The 15,991-nt window shown below is 35.7% G+C and overlaps 1 protein-coding gene across 3 annotated transcripts in view; it reads left to right on the top strand.

Moving 5' to 3' along the window:
* Positions 1–15,991, top strand: part of KCNH8 (potassium voltage-gated channel subfamily H member 8) — a 175,473-nt gene that overhangs the window by 131,818 nt on the left and 27,664 nt on the right. For all 3 annotated transcript variants that reach the window (XM_039549761.1, XM_039549760.1, XM_039549759.1), the window contains 3 exons: positions 1,619–1,818; positions 3,571–3,820; positions 8,196–8,410. In XM_039549761.1, the coding sequence (XP_039405695.1) occupies positions 1,619–1,818; positions 3,571–3,820; positions 8,196–8,410 (665 nt within the window). The remainder of the gene's footprint in view (positions 1–1,618; positions 1,819–3,570; positions 3,821–8,195; positions 8,411–15,991) is intronic.

Here is a 15,991-nt window from a genome sequence, read left to right as displayed (position 1 = left end):
TGATTATTTTTAGAAATAAATTTCCAGTTAGGCTTATTATTCTTACTATATACATAATCCTTTTCTTTCCGCTATTTCTACACTGCAGTTCTTTATCTGTTTTTCTGCATTCCCTTCACAATAAGGACACATATATAGTTACTAGCTCCTTTGGGTTTTACTCAGTCTGTAAACATTTTCTAGTACACCAAACTCCAGAATTTTCTATCTCTTTCTACCATTTTAAAGTGTATCCTTTCCTCCTCCTGTTCCCCCTTGTCTCTTCTCACTCACACTGGATATCTGTAAATTGACATGCAAGGTCAACAGCTTGTTTGTCTCGCTTATAAACCAATTCCTTTGTCACTCTTAGGAGTCTGCTTTCTTTCAAGATCTATAAAGACAGACGTCCCTTTAGATGAACAATCAAGTTTTTTAGTAATTTTTTCAATAAACAATTTGTAGATGTGTATATTCTATACATTAGATCAATATCATATCAAAATTTAGCAGTGATTTTTCCAACTCATAATAAGCAAACACATTTTGCACAGACAAACCCAGATGACCTATATCTGTAAATATTTCTTCAATTTTGCTTCTGATCTTTTTATTCCCAAGCCAACAACTAATTGCAGACAAACTCCAGGATGTCAGAACTTTCTGATAAATGACTTTAACCATATTTGACCATGCCAAGCAATATAAGAAATCAGATTGTCTCTTTGAATGTTTCTTTTAGCCTGAATTTACAATGGGGTTTTTTTCTGAATTTTTTGTAAAATATGTACCCCAGAATACGATACATCGTTAAATGTTACTTACAACCTCATTCCACTACATATGGTCTCCATTAGTAATTGTATGTATTTATATGAGTTCTCTGAAAACTATTCCATGCTATGTAGTTTCCAATGGACTGTTTGAGTCTAGTTTTCATACTGATTATTAGTATCTCATTATTTCCTGAGCATACCTGCCTACATGTGCTCCTTCCTGTACCTGTAGGGAGCCTACAAGGAAGATGGAGAGAGGCTTTTTACAAAGGCCTGTAGTGACAGGACAAGTGGGAATGGTTCAAACTGAAAGAGAGTAGGTTTAGATTAGATATTGGGAGAAATTGTTTACTGTGAGGGTGGAGAGGCACTGGAAGATGTTGCTCAGGGAAGTTGTGGATGCCTCATCCCTGGAAGTGCTCAAGGCCAGGCTGGATGGGGCTTTGAACAACCTTGTCCAGTGAAAGCCGTCCCTGGAAGGAGGGTTGGAACTAGATGTTCTTTAAGGTTCCCTCCAGCCCAAACCATTCTATGATTCTATCATCCTGTGATTCTATGATTCTATGTTCCATTTTTCTTTTCTCTTAGACTATGGACTTAATGTGACTTCGGCATTATTTTGCTGGGTACCCTGACTAGATAGAAACAGTTTCTACCCTGTCTCATGACTATGATTCATAGTGTCTCAAAAACCAGAAATGAATATTAATAACACTGTATATTATTCAAGGAGCCTTATATTCAAAAGCTTTCTTATATCTCTCAATCAGGAAATTTTTGCCCTGTGAAGCTGCTGTTTATTTTCTGTGTTACGTTTCATTGATCATCACTCCACATTTCACAATAATTTCTGTACTCCCTAGCTCTGATGCATGCCTTGGTGTTTGGCAATGTGACTGCCATCATTCAGAGGATGTACTCCAGATGGTCCCTTTATCACACAAGAACTAAGGATTTGAAGGACTTTATACGGGTCCATCACCTGCCACAGCAGCTAAAGCAAAGGATGCTTGAATATTTCCAAACCACGTGGTCTGTCAATAATGGAATTGATTCCAATGAGGTAACCAAATGAGAAGGGGGGGAGGTTTTATTTGATTGTTTTTACTATGAACTTAGAGTCAAGGAGGGGGGTAATTTTTCTTTTTTGATGCTGTGTTTTGTGTGAAGTTACATACCAAAGAAAACTGTGCCTAAAAACAAAGATGGGTTATCCTGGGAAGAGGGTACACTATTGAAAAGGCAGGTTTAAAACATCAAATAATGTAAAGTAAAGTTCAGTCCTCCGTGATTCTCAGATGCTGAAGAGGCGTTCATCAGAAGCCTTTTAGATGATGCCAGCAGAAATGCTATAATGAGTAGTCCTGTATTTCACTAAAAAAAATATCTATATGGGGATTTTAAGTCCTTTTTAAAGGAGGGACTCTAATGTCCTTTCCTACCTCCTTCATCCTATTTATTGCAATACTGTAAGAAAGTGATTTAGCCTGAATTTTATGTTATTTATATAGTTACATTTTTAAATATTGCAAAGTGTAACTTGAGAGTGAAATCAAAAGACAGATTTCTGGTGGTGTCTGTGCTTGCTTGTTTTAAATTACTTATCCAGGTTATGTGTTACTGTACTGCAGGAGAAATAATGGCTTCTCTCTGCTGGAGTGTTATTTGAATGGCGCACTCCCTTCAGGTTTCTTGTTATCTGTGTTGTAAAACTCAGTGGTCCCTAAAGATAATGTGGAAATAAGCAGAAAGATTTGGGGTTTGGAACATTCTTTTCCTGATAAATTCTTTTTGTGTTGTGAACAGCACAAAGAATGGGATTTTCAACAGCATTTTAGCAACAGATGAGCTTAGTAAGATTTACAAAGGTACAAAAATGACTTAGATGTCAAAGATTTCCTAGATGTGGTTAATGATCACCTTCAGCTTTTGTACCTTCTGTACCTTTAGTCATGCTGAAAGTGAGTGACTGCTGTATTACAACTGCAGCTCCTGGAGAGACCATCAGTCTTTCATTATTTGCCTCCTACAGATAAAAAGCCTTGTCCGAGCCCACCTGGTCAAGCATTGGCTGATTGTATTGTTCAGATGCCACATCCCCTCAAACTACAAACAAAACTATGTTTGTGGGCTTGCAGCTTGAAAGGGAAAAAAGGAAGACCTCATGGGTTTTAGTTTCCATAGGTTCTTCCATTGAACACACACCTTGTCTCCATTCCTTTCCCACCCCTTTCAGTGTCCAATAATGTTACTAAAAAATAAAAATAACAACAACAACAAAAACACATTCAAGGCAGGTTTATTTAGTTATCCCTCTTCCAGTGGTTTTGCTATAGAAGAAGTAATATTGCATATTGATGAATTTTATAGAAGGATTTTAAAGAAAGTCTAAATGATGTTGATGTTTGCTCTGTTTTCATTGTATATGTCACTGTATACAACAGTATACCTGATCAGCCTACTGTGTTCTATCAGCTGAGAAGAACTTGGACAAACTTATATTGTGCATTAGAGGGAATTCATACAAACAGTGTTATAGAACTTTTTTTCCTGAGGGTTTGTTTGGTGAGGCTTTTTTGGAGGTGTTTTTCGGTAGAATAAAGGCATATATTCATTCAGGTTTTGCCTGGAATTTATCAGTGTTAAAATTTATTTTAAAAGCACATGTCTCATCAAGGGGATAAGAAAAATCAAAGGGAAGTATTTACATCAGTGTGACGTGCAGCACTACTAACTCAGGCTATTTCTGCAAAAGTGGAAACAAATAACTTTACAATTTTTCCCTTTTTCATAATTTTTTCTATCTTTTGGACAGCTTTTAAAAGACTTCCCAGATGAGCTGCGTTCAGACATCACCATGCACTTGAACAAGGAGATTTTGCAGCTCTCCCTTTTCGAGTGTGCCAGTCGTGGTTGCCTCAGGTCTCTGTCTCTGCACATCAAAACCTCCTTCTGTGCTCCTGGGGAATACCTCCTCCGGCAGGGAGATGCCCTGCAAGCGATCTACTTTGTGTGCTCAGGTTCCATGGAAGTCCTGAAGGACAGCACCGTGCTGGCAATTCTTGGTATGTTCACAATCATAGATTTAAAGAGGAAGAATGGTCTCCCAGCATAGGAGGACCTTCACTGCTAACTGATGGCTTAGTATGCCCCTAGTAGTCTGCTGAGAAAGAATTTGTTTAATTTTAATCTGTAATACCTATTCTATGTACACTCTTATTTTTTTATTTTTTAGTTTAAACTTATATTTTAACCTAAGGGGCTTTCAATTGCTAGATTGTTAGCTGTGCAGTATTTCACTTCTGGTTTCCTTATATTTATTCTCTCTTCTTCTCATGTAAAGAGGTACTTGCTATGTTTTGACACAAAATGCTGCCTTCTACTATATTTGGTGATGGCATTGACAGCTCAAAGAACATTGGTTGTCAGTTCCTAAATCTTTCATAAAAATTAGTGGCCAGGAAACACTCCCACTAATGCTCCCAAATGAAAGGAAGCCGTATGAGCCTACTGTCATTCTTTGGCACTTGCTTATGAACATCCCTTGCAGAAAAGCCACATGGTGAAAAACAAAGCATTGTTGGCTCTGCTCCCCCAAGCTACTTCTTCATGCTTACTGATGCTGTCTGCAGGCATTTGAGTATATTAGAACTGAGAAAGGCCAGAAGTTCAGTTCTAATACATTTTTAGTTGTTGTTTGCAAGATGACTGTTTTTACTCATTGACATTTAAGCATCTCTAACTGTAAATTTCTGTGATTTGCCTCAATCTAAGGCCTACTAAAGAAATTCTCTTTATCTTCAGCTAAAGGATGATTGGACCTGTCTGAGTTAATGTTTATGAAGTTTTTTTGTGAAATATAAAAGTTTACTCTAAAAGTAGAGAATTATTTTATTGTGATTTTAATATCTCTAGACTTAAATGTATTGTTCTAATAACTTTTAATATTCTTATAAAACAGAGTTAAAAAGAACATTTCCTTTTTTGCTTTCCTTCCTGTTTTGTGGGATTACACTAGACTGTTGATAATGGAAGCTTCTGGTCTTCTGTAATTGAATTTCTTTTATTTTACTAGAATGCATTTGATTGGTCTTTTTTTAGAATATAAATGTGATACAGTTCCTATTTGTTTCAGAACTCTTTAATTGTATTAGATTGACAGTCCATATCACTCCATCACTCATTTGTTTCTAGAAAGTTTAAGAATGTCTTGATTTCATTGGATCACATAGATCAAAGATACAAAATATGGCTTAGAATAAAACATAAGCTAAAAGCCAGCAAAAGGTCAAGAGGTACTTCCATTGGAACTATGATTTCATTAATAATTCCATCTTCAGGCTCTTCTGAAAATGTTAATTAAAGCATCATTGTGTAACGGTAACAATCAAAACAATAAGAAAGAGATTAGTGGATTTCTGAGAGAAGTTAATGAAATCATAATGCAAAAAACATAAACATAACACAATGAAATAATGTTTTGTTACAGTGAATGGGAGCTTCATCATTTAAACCTAATTAACACCAGCAGAAGGTGAATGCATCAAACATATAGGACCCTATGAGAAATTGTATTACTGATGTCATGTAAACCCAAGAGAGCAGTTTTCTCCCTGACAATGCTGCAGTTCCCAGAATATTTTATAATTCTGTCCTGATTCTAATTCTAGTGAATTAGTTTTTGTTTACTGAACCATTCTCACTAACAAGCAGTGCAGCAACAATTCAGTGAAACGCTCTCATTACATACATCTTTGGTTCCTCTAGAGACTATCACTTTAATAATGATGGTTAGGGTATATTTTATAGGAAAATATGTTTTAATATGAGTTATGTACTGTTTGAGCATATATCTTTGATTTTTAAAAAATATTAGCCATAAGTTATTTTGAAAACATCCATAATGAGGACATTTGTAACTTTGACTGCATGTCCCTGTTTATTAAAAACAGATATGTCTGTGAGAAACATTTCTACATAAATTTCTTCTCCAATTAAAGAAAAAAGGATGTAAATAGCTACTAAGAATAGCTGAAATGATTCTGTTATGTAACAAATGTTGACATTCAAGGTAAAGTCATTTCATCACTTCATTAATTCTACATGAAACTTCAGGTTACTACCTACAGCCTTTGCTACATTATTTTCATTTGAAAAAGAAACCTATATTGGCACTACCAGATCAATTTTAGAGTTTTTAAACCTGACATTATTTCAACACTATAACTACAATCAAATAAAAATCTAATATTTTTCCAAAATGTTTTTGTAATATTTATACTAATACTGTTCATATATCTAAAAAGTTTCTAATTAAGATGTTTAAAGGTCAGTTTTGGTATATTTGAAATATTCTTTCCCTTTTCCACATTAACAGCCAGCAACAGATTAACATGCCAGCCCTTTGCTTAGTATAGCGGAAGACTTCTAAGGAACTGCTGGTATTCAAAGTAAAATGTAAAAGTGTGTTACTGCTTAGCTTTATGCTATGTTTTATTACGTGAGCAATACAAGGTGTGATGAGCAATGACAGATGTTATTGCTACCTATCAAATTTCACTTTCCCAGACTGACCTAAGCTCATACCAGTTCTCATTTATACCAATAGAGATTTTTAAGAGACCCCAAAGTAGCATTAATGTATGTGTATTCCTATCATAAGAGAAAATCCCTCCCTATCCTAAGTTTATGATAAGTACATTTGAGAAAATTCTTCAAGCTCCATGTAAATAGGAACAAATTTATTTTAAAGTACTAAAAAGGTGATATTTTAAAGTGTAAAGCTATCCCATTTAAGAAGCTTCAGGAATGGTTGACTGCTTAGTTTAGCTTACCCTGCAAGCTGACCATTTCCTGTGCAATATACAGCTGGAATTACATGCTGGGTGGATTTTCAGATGTGACAGTCTTAACTTATTATTTATTAATCACAGAATAATGTAAGATGGAAGGGACCTTCAGAAGCTACCCAACCTAAACCTGCTTAAAACAGTGCAAATTTAGCTCAGATTTCTCAGGGCTATGTCCAGGCAAGTTTTGAACATCTCCAGAGATGCTTGCAATTCCTCTTTGGAATTTGCCTCTTTGAGCAGGCTGTTCCACTGTTTCATGACTTTCCTAATTTATAATGAGAATTTCTTTTGTTACACCTTGTGCTCAGTACATCTTGTTCCCCTGGGCACTCTGAAGAGAAGTTTAACTCTGTTTTCTCTACTATTTTCTGTTAGGCTGTTGAAGAAAATAATATCCTTCCTTTGCCTTCTCTTTGTAAGATGGAACAATACCCCATTTTTGCAGCCTTTCCTCATACATTATGTCTTTTAGTCCCTGATTCTTGGTAGACTCTTTTGGTCTCACTCCAATTTGCCAATATTCTGTCTTGTATGGGGAAGCCCAGAACCGGACACAGTGCTCCAGATCAGGTGTGACAAATATAGAGGGAAAGAGTCACTTTCCTGAGTCTTGCTGGCTCCATTCTTGCTAATGCTGCACAGGAGGTCCTTGAACTTTTCTGCAAGGACACATTGTTGGTTCATGTTCAATTTGTCCGCAAGGACCCCCAGGTCCTTTCCTGCAGAGCTGCTGTCCAGCTGCTCAGCTCCCACTTCGTACTGCTATAGGGAGGGTTTTCATCCCTGGTGCAGGACTTGGCATTTGGTTTTGTGGAACTTCATGATATTCCCGTCACCTGATTTGTCTTTCACTGAGGTCGCCCTAAATAGCAGCTTTTTCCTTCAGCATATCAACCAGTTCCCCCAGTTTGGTACTGCCCATGACTTGCTAAGAATACACTCCATCACACTGTCCAGGTCTTTAGTGAAGACCATCTGCTTTAACTTCTGGGGAAAAACTCTGGTTCAATGACTGCACTTTGGAATTTATACCTCAGATCAGATGTTTATGGAAGCTTTTAATTATAAAGTTTCTGTGCTCTTCAATATATGGTCTGTTGAACTTTTTATTACAAGTGTCCTAAGGCAGTCTTGCCCATAAATGAAAAAACAACAGCATAAGAATTCTTTCTTAAGCCATTCTTTCTTCTCGACAGAGATGCTAAAATGATATCTTAACACCTGCATGTTTTAACACACACAAACGCAAAACCACCCCATAACAGCTTTTTTGAAAAAAATTGCACCTGCTATTAGTTACTAATGTAATCCTCATTTTATACTTATTTACTTTATTGTTCCCTTAAATCAACCAGTTACCTGTCTGGAAATCAGTTTTTGTACCTCCAATTAATTGCATATAAGGTTGCATCGGAAAAAAAAAAAAAAATTAGTCTAAGATCCTTTAGGATGTTATTAATTCAACAACGCATTAGTAACAATGGGATTTCAGGTTCAGGTGTAGCAATTATGTTAAACAGCTTTATGATTCAAAAAAGAAGTAAAGAATTTATGCTTCAAAGATAATTATGTTTGTATTTTCTTTCAGGTAAAGGAGATTTAATTGGAGCAAACCTATCCATTAGGGATCAAGTTATTAAAACAAATGCAGATGTTAAAGCTCTAACATACTGTGACCTCCAATGTATTATACTCAAAGGTCTCTTTGAAGTGCTTGACCTCTACCCAGAGTATGCTCACAAGTTTGTTGAAGACATACAGCATGATCTCACTTACAATCTAAGAGAAGGCCATGAAAGTGATGTAAGTATCTTTAAAGGTTTCTGCAGTTATTGTCATCTTTCAGATGCTTGTCACAATAAAGAAATAATACACAGATTATGTTAAAAGAGCTGCTGATTCCATTTGTTTGATAATTCAGATATTACCTACATGAATTGTACATCAGTTGGTCAGATCATAAGCATTGAACAACCTCTCTGCTTGTTATTTTCCATAAAAAACATCATCCTTGAGAGAAAATGCTTTAATTTTTTTATATATTTTTTGTTTATCTATAAAAATAATTCATATTTACACAAGCTATGTGTCCAAATAAAGGTTTTATCCATACCTTTTCTAGAAGCTCATGTGCCAGCCTAATGAACATTCATTTCATAATCATTGGTTATCACTTTTAGTTAAGAATGTCATCACACACACTGAAAATGAAAAACAGTTCTCATACACTATAATTAAAATGTGTTTTTCCACTTAAACTAGTACTTTATTTTGGAAAAAAAAACCCAAAACAAACAAAAACCCCAAACAAAACAAGAAGGAATTCCAGATAAAGCACTCCTGAAAGGCGTCAGTACAGACTCACCAAAGTACTTTCACTGATACTATATAAAAAATATATAGAGAGCAATTTTGATAGTGAAAAGCTTTTATGACAGCCCTCTTTTTCTGACTTAATCATGTGAATGCTCAAATACAGTTATAGCCAAACTTTCAAGTTAGTGTTTAACAAGTCAGGTATTTGTCTTTGTTTTGTGCTTCTCCTAACACACAGAGAGAAGTAACATTGGAAAAACAGGAATTTTTACTAGGATAATATCAAGACAGGGGACAAATATAATGCCAAGTAAGAGTGCACCAAAGTACTTTTCAGTTCAAAACCCCAATGAATTTGATATATGGGCTGATTTTTCTATATAGCTTCCTATTAGATGTACTTTGGTGCCAGTGTTTCCACAGCAACACTCTATTAAACCATTGCAGCAGAAAGGAGTCCATACATAAGTGTGTACTTCTGGAGAGGAGAATAACCAGGATCTCTCATTTGTTTGTCTCTTGAAATGTCTCCAAACTTCCTGCTGATGAAAACAGCAGCTGAGAGTACACATCTGTTCAGAGAGCTTGGTGATTAGTTTGTGTAACACATTTCCCTTGGGGAGGGATGTTTGATATGAAAAGGAGTAAAACTCCATTTAAAGATAGGGTTTGAAGATGATTACATTCCCCTCTACAGTTTTGTCGTGGAACTTGATGGATCCCCACAATCTGTTGCTTCATGCTTTTCTGTATGATGACAAATCTGAGGATCACCCTCTCAGCTGCATTCAGTTTTTATAAATTCAGGGACAACTCTTCCTGATTAGAGTCAGCTGGGTGATGTACAGACTGCTGAGTGTTTCTCAGGTTCTCCGAGAAGGATGTGATTTAAAGCAGTGCAGGACACATCCAAGTAACTTCTCTGCTTTAAAGTAGTATTTGTGAGCATATGCTTATTTTCATGGTATAATCTGTCACCTTAAAATTAAAGGAAAAAATATCCTGACATGAAGTAACATCCACTGTCACAGGCAGATATACAGAATCCAAGACAGATTATCAGTTTTGCTTTCACCTACATCCTCTGGTTAGCCATGTCCTCTACTAGTAGTTCTCTTGCAGTAGAACATACCTGTGCATCTCATTTCTTATCCAACCATTTTACTTATCAATAAGGATAAACAGCACCAATAGGGCAGCCAAAAATTGTACCTGGTGTGCCTGGTCAAAGCAACTAACTTTGCTTCAGCTGGAAAATACTATGTCTTCATTAATATAACTTGCAAACAGAAATAATTGGAGTTATATGATGGTTACTCTCAGAGAAAAGTAAGAAGAAAGTTTTCAGATGTACAGTTCTTGGGTATGTTAATATGACTTCTTTCTTCTTTTTGTTTAAGTACAGCACTACTTCTTGGGAATGGTGTTATGGGACAGTTTGGCAGCTAGGCCACTGTATCTTGATTCCCTCTCCCTAATATAGGGAGATTTTACTTTTCAGATTATCTGTGACTTCCGCAGCTTTATGGAAGTTTTGGATTTGGAGAACATTTCTGTAGTTAAACAGTAGATCTATTCATTTGAGTAAGTCTGTTTCTCACTCTTTTTTCTTGTAAATTTTAAATTACTGTAAATCTGTACCTGAATGTGAATTCAATAATTCTTAAAATTAATCAGCAGCAGTGTATAGGGTCAGGTGAATTGCAGGGTGAAATAGCATGAATTTCCCCACTATGACTTGTGAACTGTCTTTCAGTCCTGACCTAAAATGTTACGGCATTTTCAGTCAAAGTCCACCAAATCTACTGTAGGCTGAAGATTTATTAGCACTCTAAGCCAGCATTAAAAAGCTGAGAATGAATAAGAATTTAGTCCTGGTTGTTCATTATCCCCATTCCACCTTTGTTGTGCTGTTGGAATGGTTCACTGCACACAAAATTGAATCAGAGATTTTAACTGAATTAGAAGCATGTGGACAAAAAAGGGGTCAGAAGTCATCTGTAGTGTCCTGATCCTGAAGTGTCAAAATCGGATACTTGGCACCAGATTACATATCTCCCCTACCTACCCACACATAAAAAAGGGAAACATTTTAAATTTGTTTTCTTGGTTCATTTGTAAGTCTAAGAGTGTAGATAATGATGTGCTCCATCTGTATTAAAATCCAAGTAAGGTATAACTGTGGAAAAGGCTCAAGGACTTCCATTGTTTTGTCACTTTTCAGTAAAACAAGGAGGAGACATAATCAGGTTTCCCAGTAACAAGTAGAAGCTGTAGCTGTTTGTTATAGACAGACTGAAAGTGCTGTTTAGCAGTCCTGGAAGAAAAGCCCAGATTTTGAGTATAGGAGATGACAACTATTTCAGGCTCTAATGATTAAAAGGCAGAGAAACAGACACAAAATCAGAGAGATAAAGTTTCTATGATTCCTCATGATAACTCTTAAGCCAGGAATTGCTAAGTGATTTATTATTATCACCATTAATGTGTGTTTAGCCACACTAGCAGTGCTATTATGCCATCTTTTCATACATTCTCATCACAGCAAGATGTAAATTAGGAGAGACTTTTTGTTGATTGTACATATTCTGACCCTCTGCTTTCTTTGCTGCCTTGTGATCAATAAACCCATAACTGTGTTTGTAAATGTATTCAAATCTTTGAGGACAGTTAGACGATTTTTCTGGTCGCTGGAGTTCTGACATTAAAACAATGCAGTCATTTCAACCAATTTTTCTATGTCTGTAACTGTGTTGTCATAGTAAGGAAACAGTTTGCTGAGTAACACAGATTTTGACATGTGCCTCACCCCATCTATATAATTTTGCACTATGAATTAGAGGTTGCATATGTATCAGGCAGTGAGAGTGTCCCATATCTGATTTGACCAAGCTAAGCATTCAGAATAAGGTTCTTAAACATATGTGGCTACATCTATACACATACATTTGTATGAAAGAAATTGGAAATTATTTTGTTATCCACCAGCCCTGGAAAATGTGTTATTTGATACATTTAGAGAGTAGTAGCCTCTGTTCATAACTCTGAATTATCCTATGAAGAACTCAGAATAAGTAAATGTTTGGACAACATCTTTGTAGGCTTTATAAGATTTTACTGTTTCTGATTATTTCTTATGTCCATGCAGAAGAATCTGCAGTATAGACAACATTATTTGGATTTTAAAAAACAAAACAACACAACAACAACAAAGACAAACAAATAAAAAACCAACCAAAAACAAAACCAAAGACTGGCTAAAGCCACACTGATAAAAAGAACAAGAAGTCTCCTTGACACCTATGCTGTCCCTCCTAGCTATAATTAAGTCCCAAAGGAAGACAAGGCACATGCAGGCACAATCTTTGTCTCACTAAAGCTCTATCACTGTGTGTCATTTTCAAAAAGAAATTTGGTTATATTTCTGAAGGGTCAAAAATCTTTGTTTGTAGATAGGACTTGCAATTAATAAGAATATACTTTCCCTTTTGTAGACTTAGAAGTAGTGTTCTGGCTCCTACAAAAGCTTCCCTTCCCCTCTCCCCAAAGAAGCAGCTACTGTCTTTAAAATGAAAACACTGTTTGTGAAACAAAGGAAGGATTGATTCTGTCAGTGCATCGCAGTGGAAATGAGACATAATGACAGGGTTTCATGAAAACGTGGTAGATTCCTTCTCCGGTTGGGAGCATGGAGTCTTACTGCACCTTAGCCAGGCTCTTTGATAATAAAATAAATCAATAGACAAATACATTTTAAAAGGCAATCAAGCAACCAAGAAGCAATAAACCCAAAGGATCTCCCCCCACCTTCCCTCTGAAAGGCATTGTCTAACAAAATAGGGATTGATTCTTGTACTTTGGAGAGGCTGGTGTTTAGCATTTATTAAATTTTAATGACTGAGTTGTGAGGAGTTTTTAATATAATAAAGCTCAGGTTGTTATTAGCAGTATCTAAGAAATTACAATGGATGCTCCTCATTTTCTATTGGAAAATCTGACAACTGACCAAATCAATTGTTCATAAAGGTGAGAGTAGCTCTAAGCTCTGGAGCACACAACAGCGGGCACAGCTTGGGGAAAAAATGTCTACAAATTCTGATCTAAAATATACTGAGCTTTCTGATACATTCCAGCTAAGCATTAAGTATTTTAAAAGCATGTTAGTAATTCTTCCTCATGTCATTTTAACTGGCTCATTTGAAGACTTTTCTTTGTTCTAACTGGTGGCATTGCTCTTGCTGTAAGAAAAGAGCAAAAAATATTTTGAATGCAAGCACAAAATTCAGATTAAATTCTGCCTTGCCACTATTTGGTTTTCAGCTAGTAGATTACATATTTGATGTGCATTCACTCTTGCCTCTTTATTCATGCTTTTTCTAGATCTGGATTTCTACTATAGGTCATCTGAATTCATGAATGTTACTTTCCAATATAGCAATAAGTTGTTCTATTACATATTTGATTGTCTATTATGAATCAGCAATGAAAATAGTGTGAAATTTCTGATATTTTTAATACATTGATTGTCTGCAAAGTAAATAGTATTTTGCTTTAAGGAAGAAAATAAGTTATCCTATTTACTACTGTATAAATATTAAGGAAAAAAAATAAGCATGGGGATGGTTTTTGCTTTTAATCTTGGCAAGTTTTGTTAGATAAGAAAACCTGATAGAAACTTCATTCACATAATTACTTATTGATGAGTTTAACTTCCAAAGCAAAAATAATTCCTATTTCATGGGTATTACCTATGTGTTTATAACAAAATTCATGCATTGAAAAAATGAATTTCCAAATTAGGTCTTACGGCACTGCTATAGTCACAATTCCTCTACTCCATCTGAGATCATGGTTCATCCTGCACACTGCAGGACAATCACACATTGCAAAATATTTTTAATAATAAATAATTTTCATAGAACATTTCCCAAATAATTCCAACAAACTTTTAGAGAGAGGAGATGGTTTTGTAACACCACCCAGCAGCTGTGTAAAACGAAGTGGTTTACCTTAAAAAAGTCAATCAGTCCTACTTTAACAGTAGTGTTGGATAATTTTGAGGAAAACTTCTAATTTTTAAATATGCTTACAGCATATTAGGCACTCACCTTTGTCAATACTTGTCTGGCAGAGGATCATGTACTATTATTGTAGGTGTAGCTCACTGGTGTTTATTGTCAGTAAATATAAATTTTGCAAACTAAGAGACCAATCAATAGCAATTTTTGTGTTTCTGTACAAGAATTATTACAAGTAGAATATAGAATTGAATAAATCACCTAAAACAACAGGAGTTTAGTACTTTATTTGCGTGATTATTCTTTATAAACCCCCCCAACAAACAACTAAAATAACTTTAAACCTGTGAACCAACTGTTTATGATCTTTATTCCACAAGCATGTGGCTCCCTTTGCTCTACTTGTCCTTGTAGAAGCCCTAAGTGAGTGATGGCTGAACAGCCACTGCTTCTGCCTGAAAGACACCATGTATTAATTTTTCCTTTACACCTCTTGTTATGGAGTCTATAAACTGCTCAACTTCTCAGTGATTATAGTGTAGGAATGAAGGTGCTCCTCATACTGTCAAAAACTAAACTAATTTTAAAACTGTTAACATATAATTAATTTTGAGACATGATTCCTGATGTGTTCATTGGAGTAGCTCTCTTACCTGCCTCTGTGCATGGACTACTCACCAATTAGTGCTGCTGTGAAATATAACTCAGGGCTTTCACATTTTACAAGCTACTCAGATTTTTCATTTATGCTTCTGGGACAAGCTGGAATATTTTGTCCTTCTTCCCTCTCTCTCTCTCCCTCTCCCTCTTCCTCTTCCCTAAATAAATTAGTCTATTCCTGAACAAGGCAGCACTCTCAAAATGTCATTTACACAGCTCAACTTCTTTATTCCTATGGAACAAGTCATGCAGCTGTAGATGGCCACAAGCACTGGCAGAAACAAAACCAGAGCTGTTAATGCACCTGTTGTACACTTCATTTATGATATTAAATGGATGAGATGTGGTTCAGGAATAAGCTCTGTCCTCTAGCTCTCTGCAAGATATTTCACAGGTCTCCTATCTTTATTGGTGACAGTAAGCATGTTTTGGTGGATCTTTGGCTATGAAGTTGGATGCTGGTTTCAAACAGGGAAATCTGCTGCAATAGCTTCCTCCCTGTGCAGTGTCAGTCAGTCCTTCTTCCACTCCCTCAGCCTGGCAATTAACTGCTTCACTTTCTATGGGGGCAAGGCTGACCTGGAGCTATAGTGTAAGCCAGGCTTACAATCCTTTCTCTGTAGTCTGGTAGCTCATAAAGCTTCTTTACTAGCAGCCATTGATGAGCATGTGTGTGCCTCTGAGCCATCTCTTCCCCCAGTACCCCTCAAGATAATCACCTCACTGTGTTGTTTCTAATATATCCTTCAATATGGTACACTGCTGAGAAATAATGCAACAAGGAAACACGTAATTCAAAAAGGATAGACAGGTTGGCCTTTTCATTTTCTTTCCTAGTATCTTTACCTGAAGAATCTTTTTTCCCTGATAATCTCCTGTTTCATCTCTGTAGCCTTCTGTCATTCTAATTTTTTGAAAATAACACAGACACTGTTTAGTTTTGTATCTAATAGTTTATTCTTCTGATTTGTGGTCATTTTTCAGTTAGAAGATTCACCCCACCACAATTTATGGATGCAATTATGTTATCTTTTCCATTAATATTTTTTTCTTTAGTTCTTATATTTTTACAAATCTTTTCCATTTTACACCTAAAACAAGCGGACAATTAACTGTAAGGGTGAATCACACAAGGTGTGGAAAAAAAGACAAAGAGGAGGAGGAGAAATTAACCAGTTTACATTAGTTTGGGAGTATGTTACGTATTCCAACTCTTTTGTGAATGGATTAAGAGACAGGAATTATGACTATTAGCCTCACATTATTTATTAAAATATTTTCAAAAGTGGACCTTAGCACTTTCTTGACAAATACAAAAAAACTTACATTGTAACTAGAATTATCATGTTTAAATAAGTGACAAAATTTTACTTCTAATTTTAGCTTTTGA

The sequence above is a fragment of the Corvus cornix genome, chromosome 2, assembly GCF_000738735.6.
Source record: "Corvus cornix cornix isolate S_Up_H32 chromosome 2, ASM73873v5, whole genome shotgun sequence".
NCBI lineage: Eukaryota > Metazoa > Chordata > Aves > Passeriformes > Corvidae > Corvus > Corvus cornix.
This window is presented reverse-complemented; position numbering and strand designations above follow the sequence as displayed.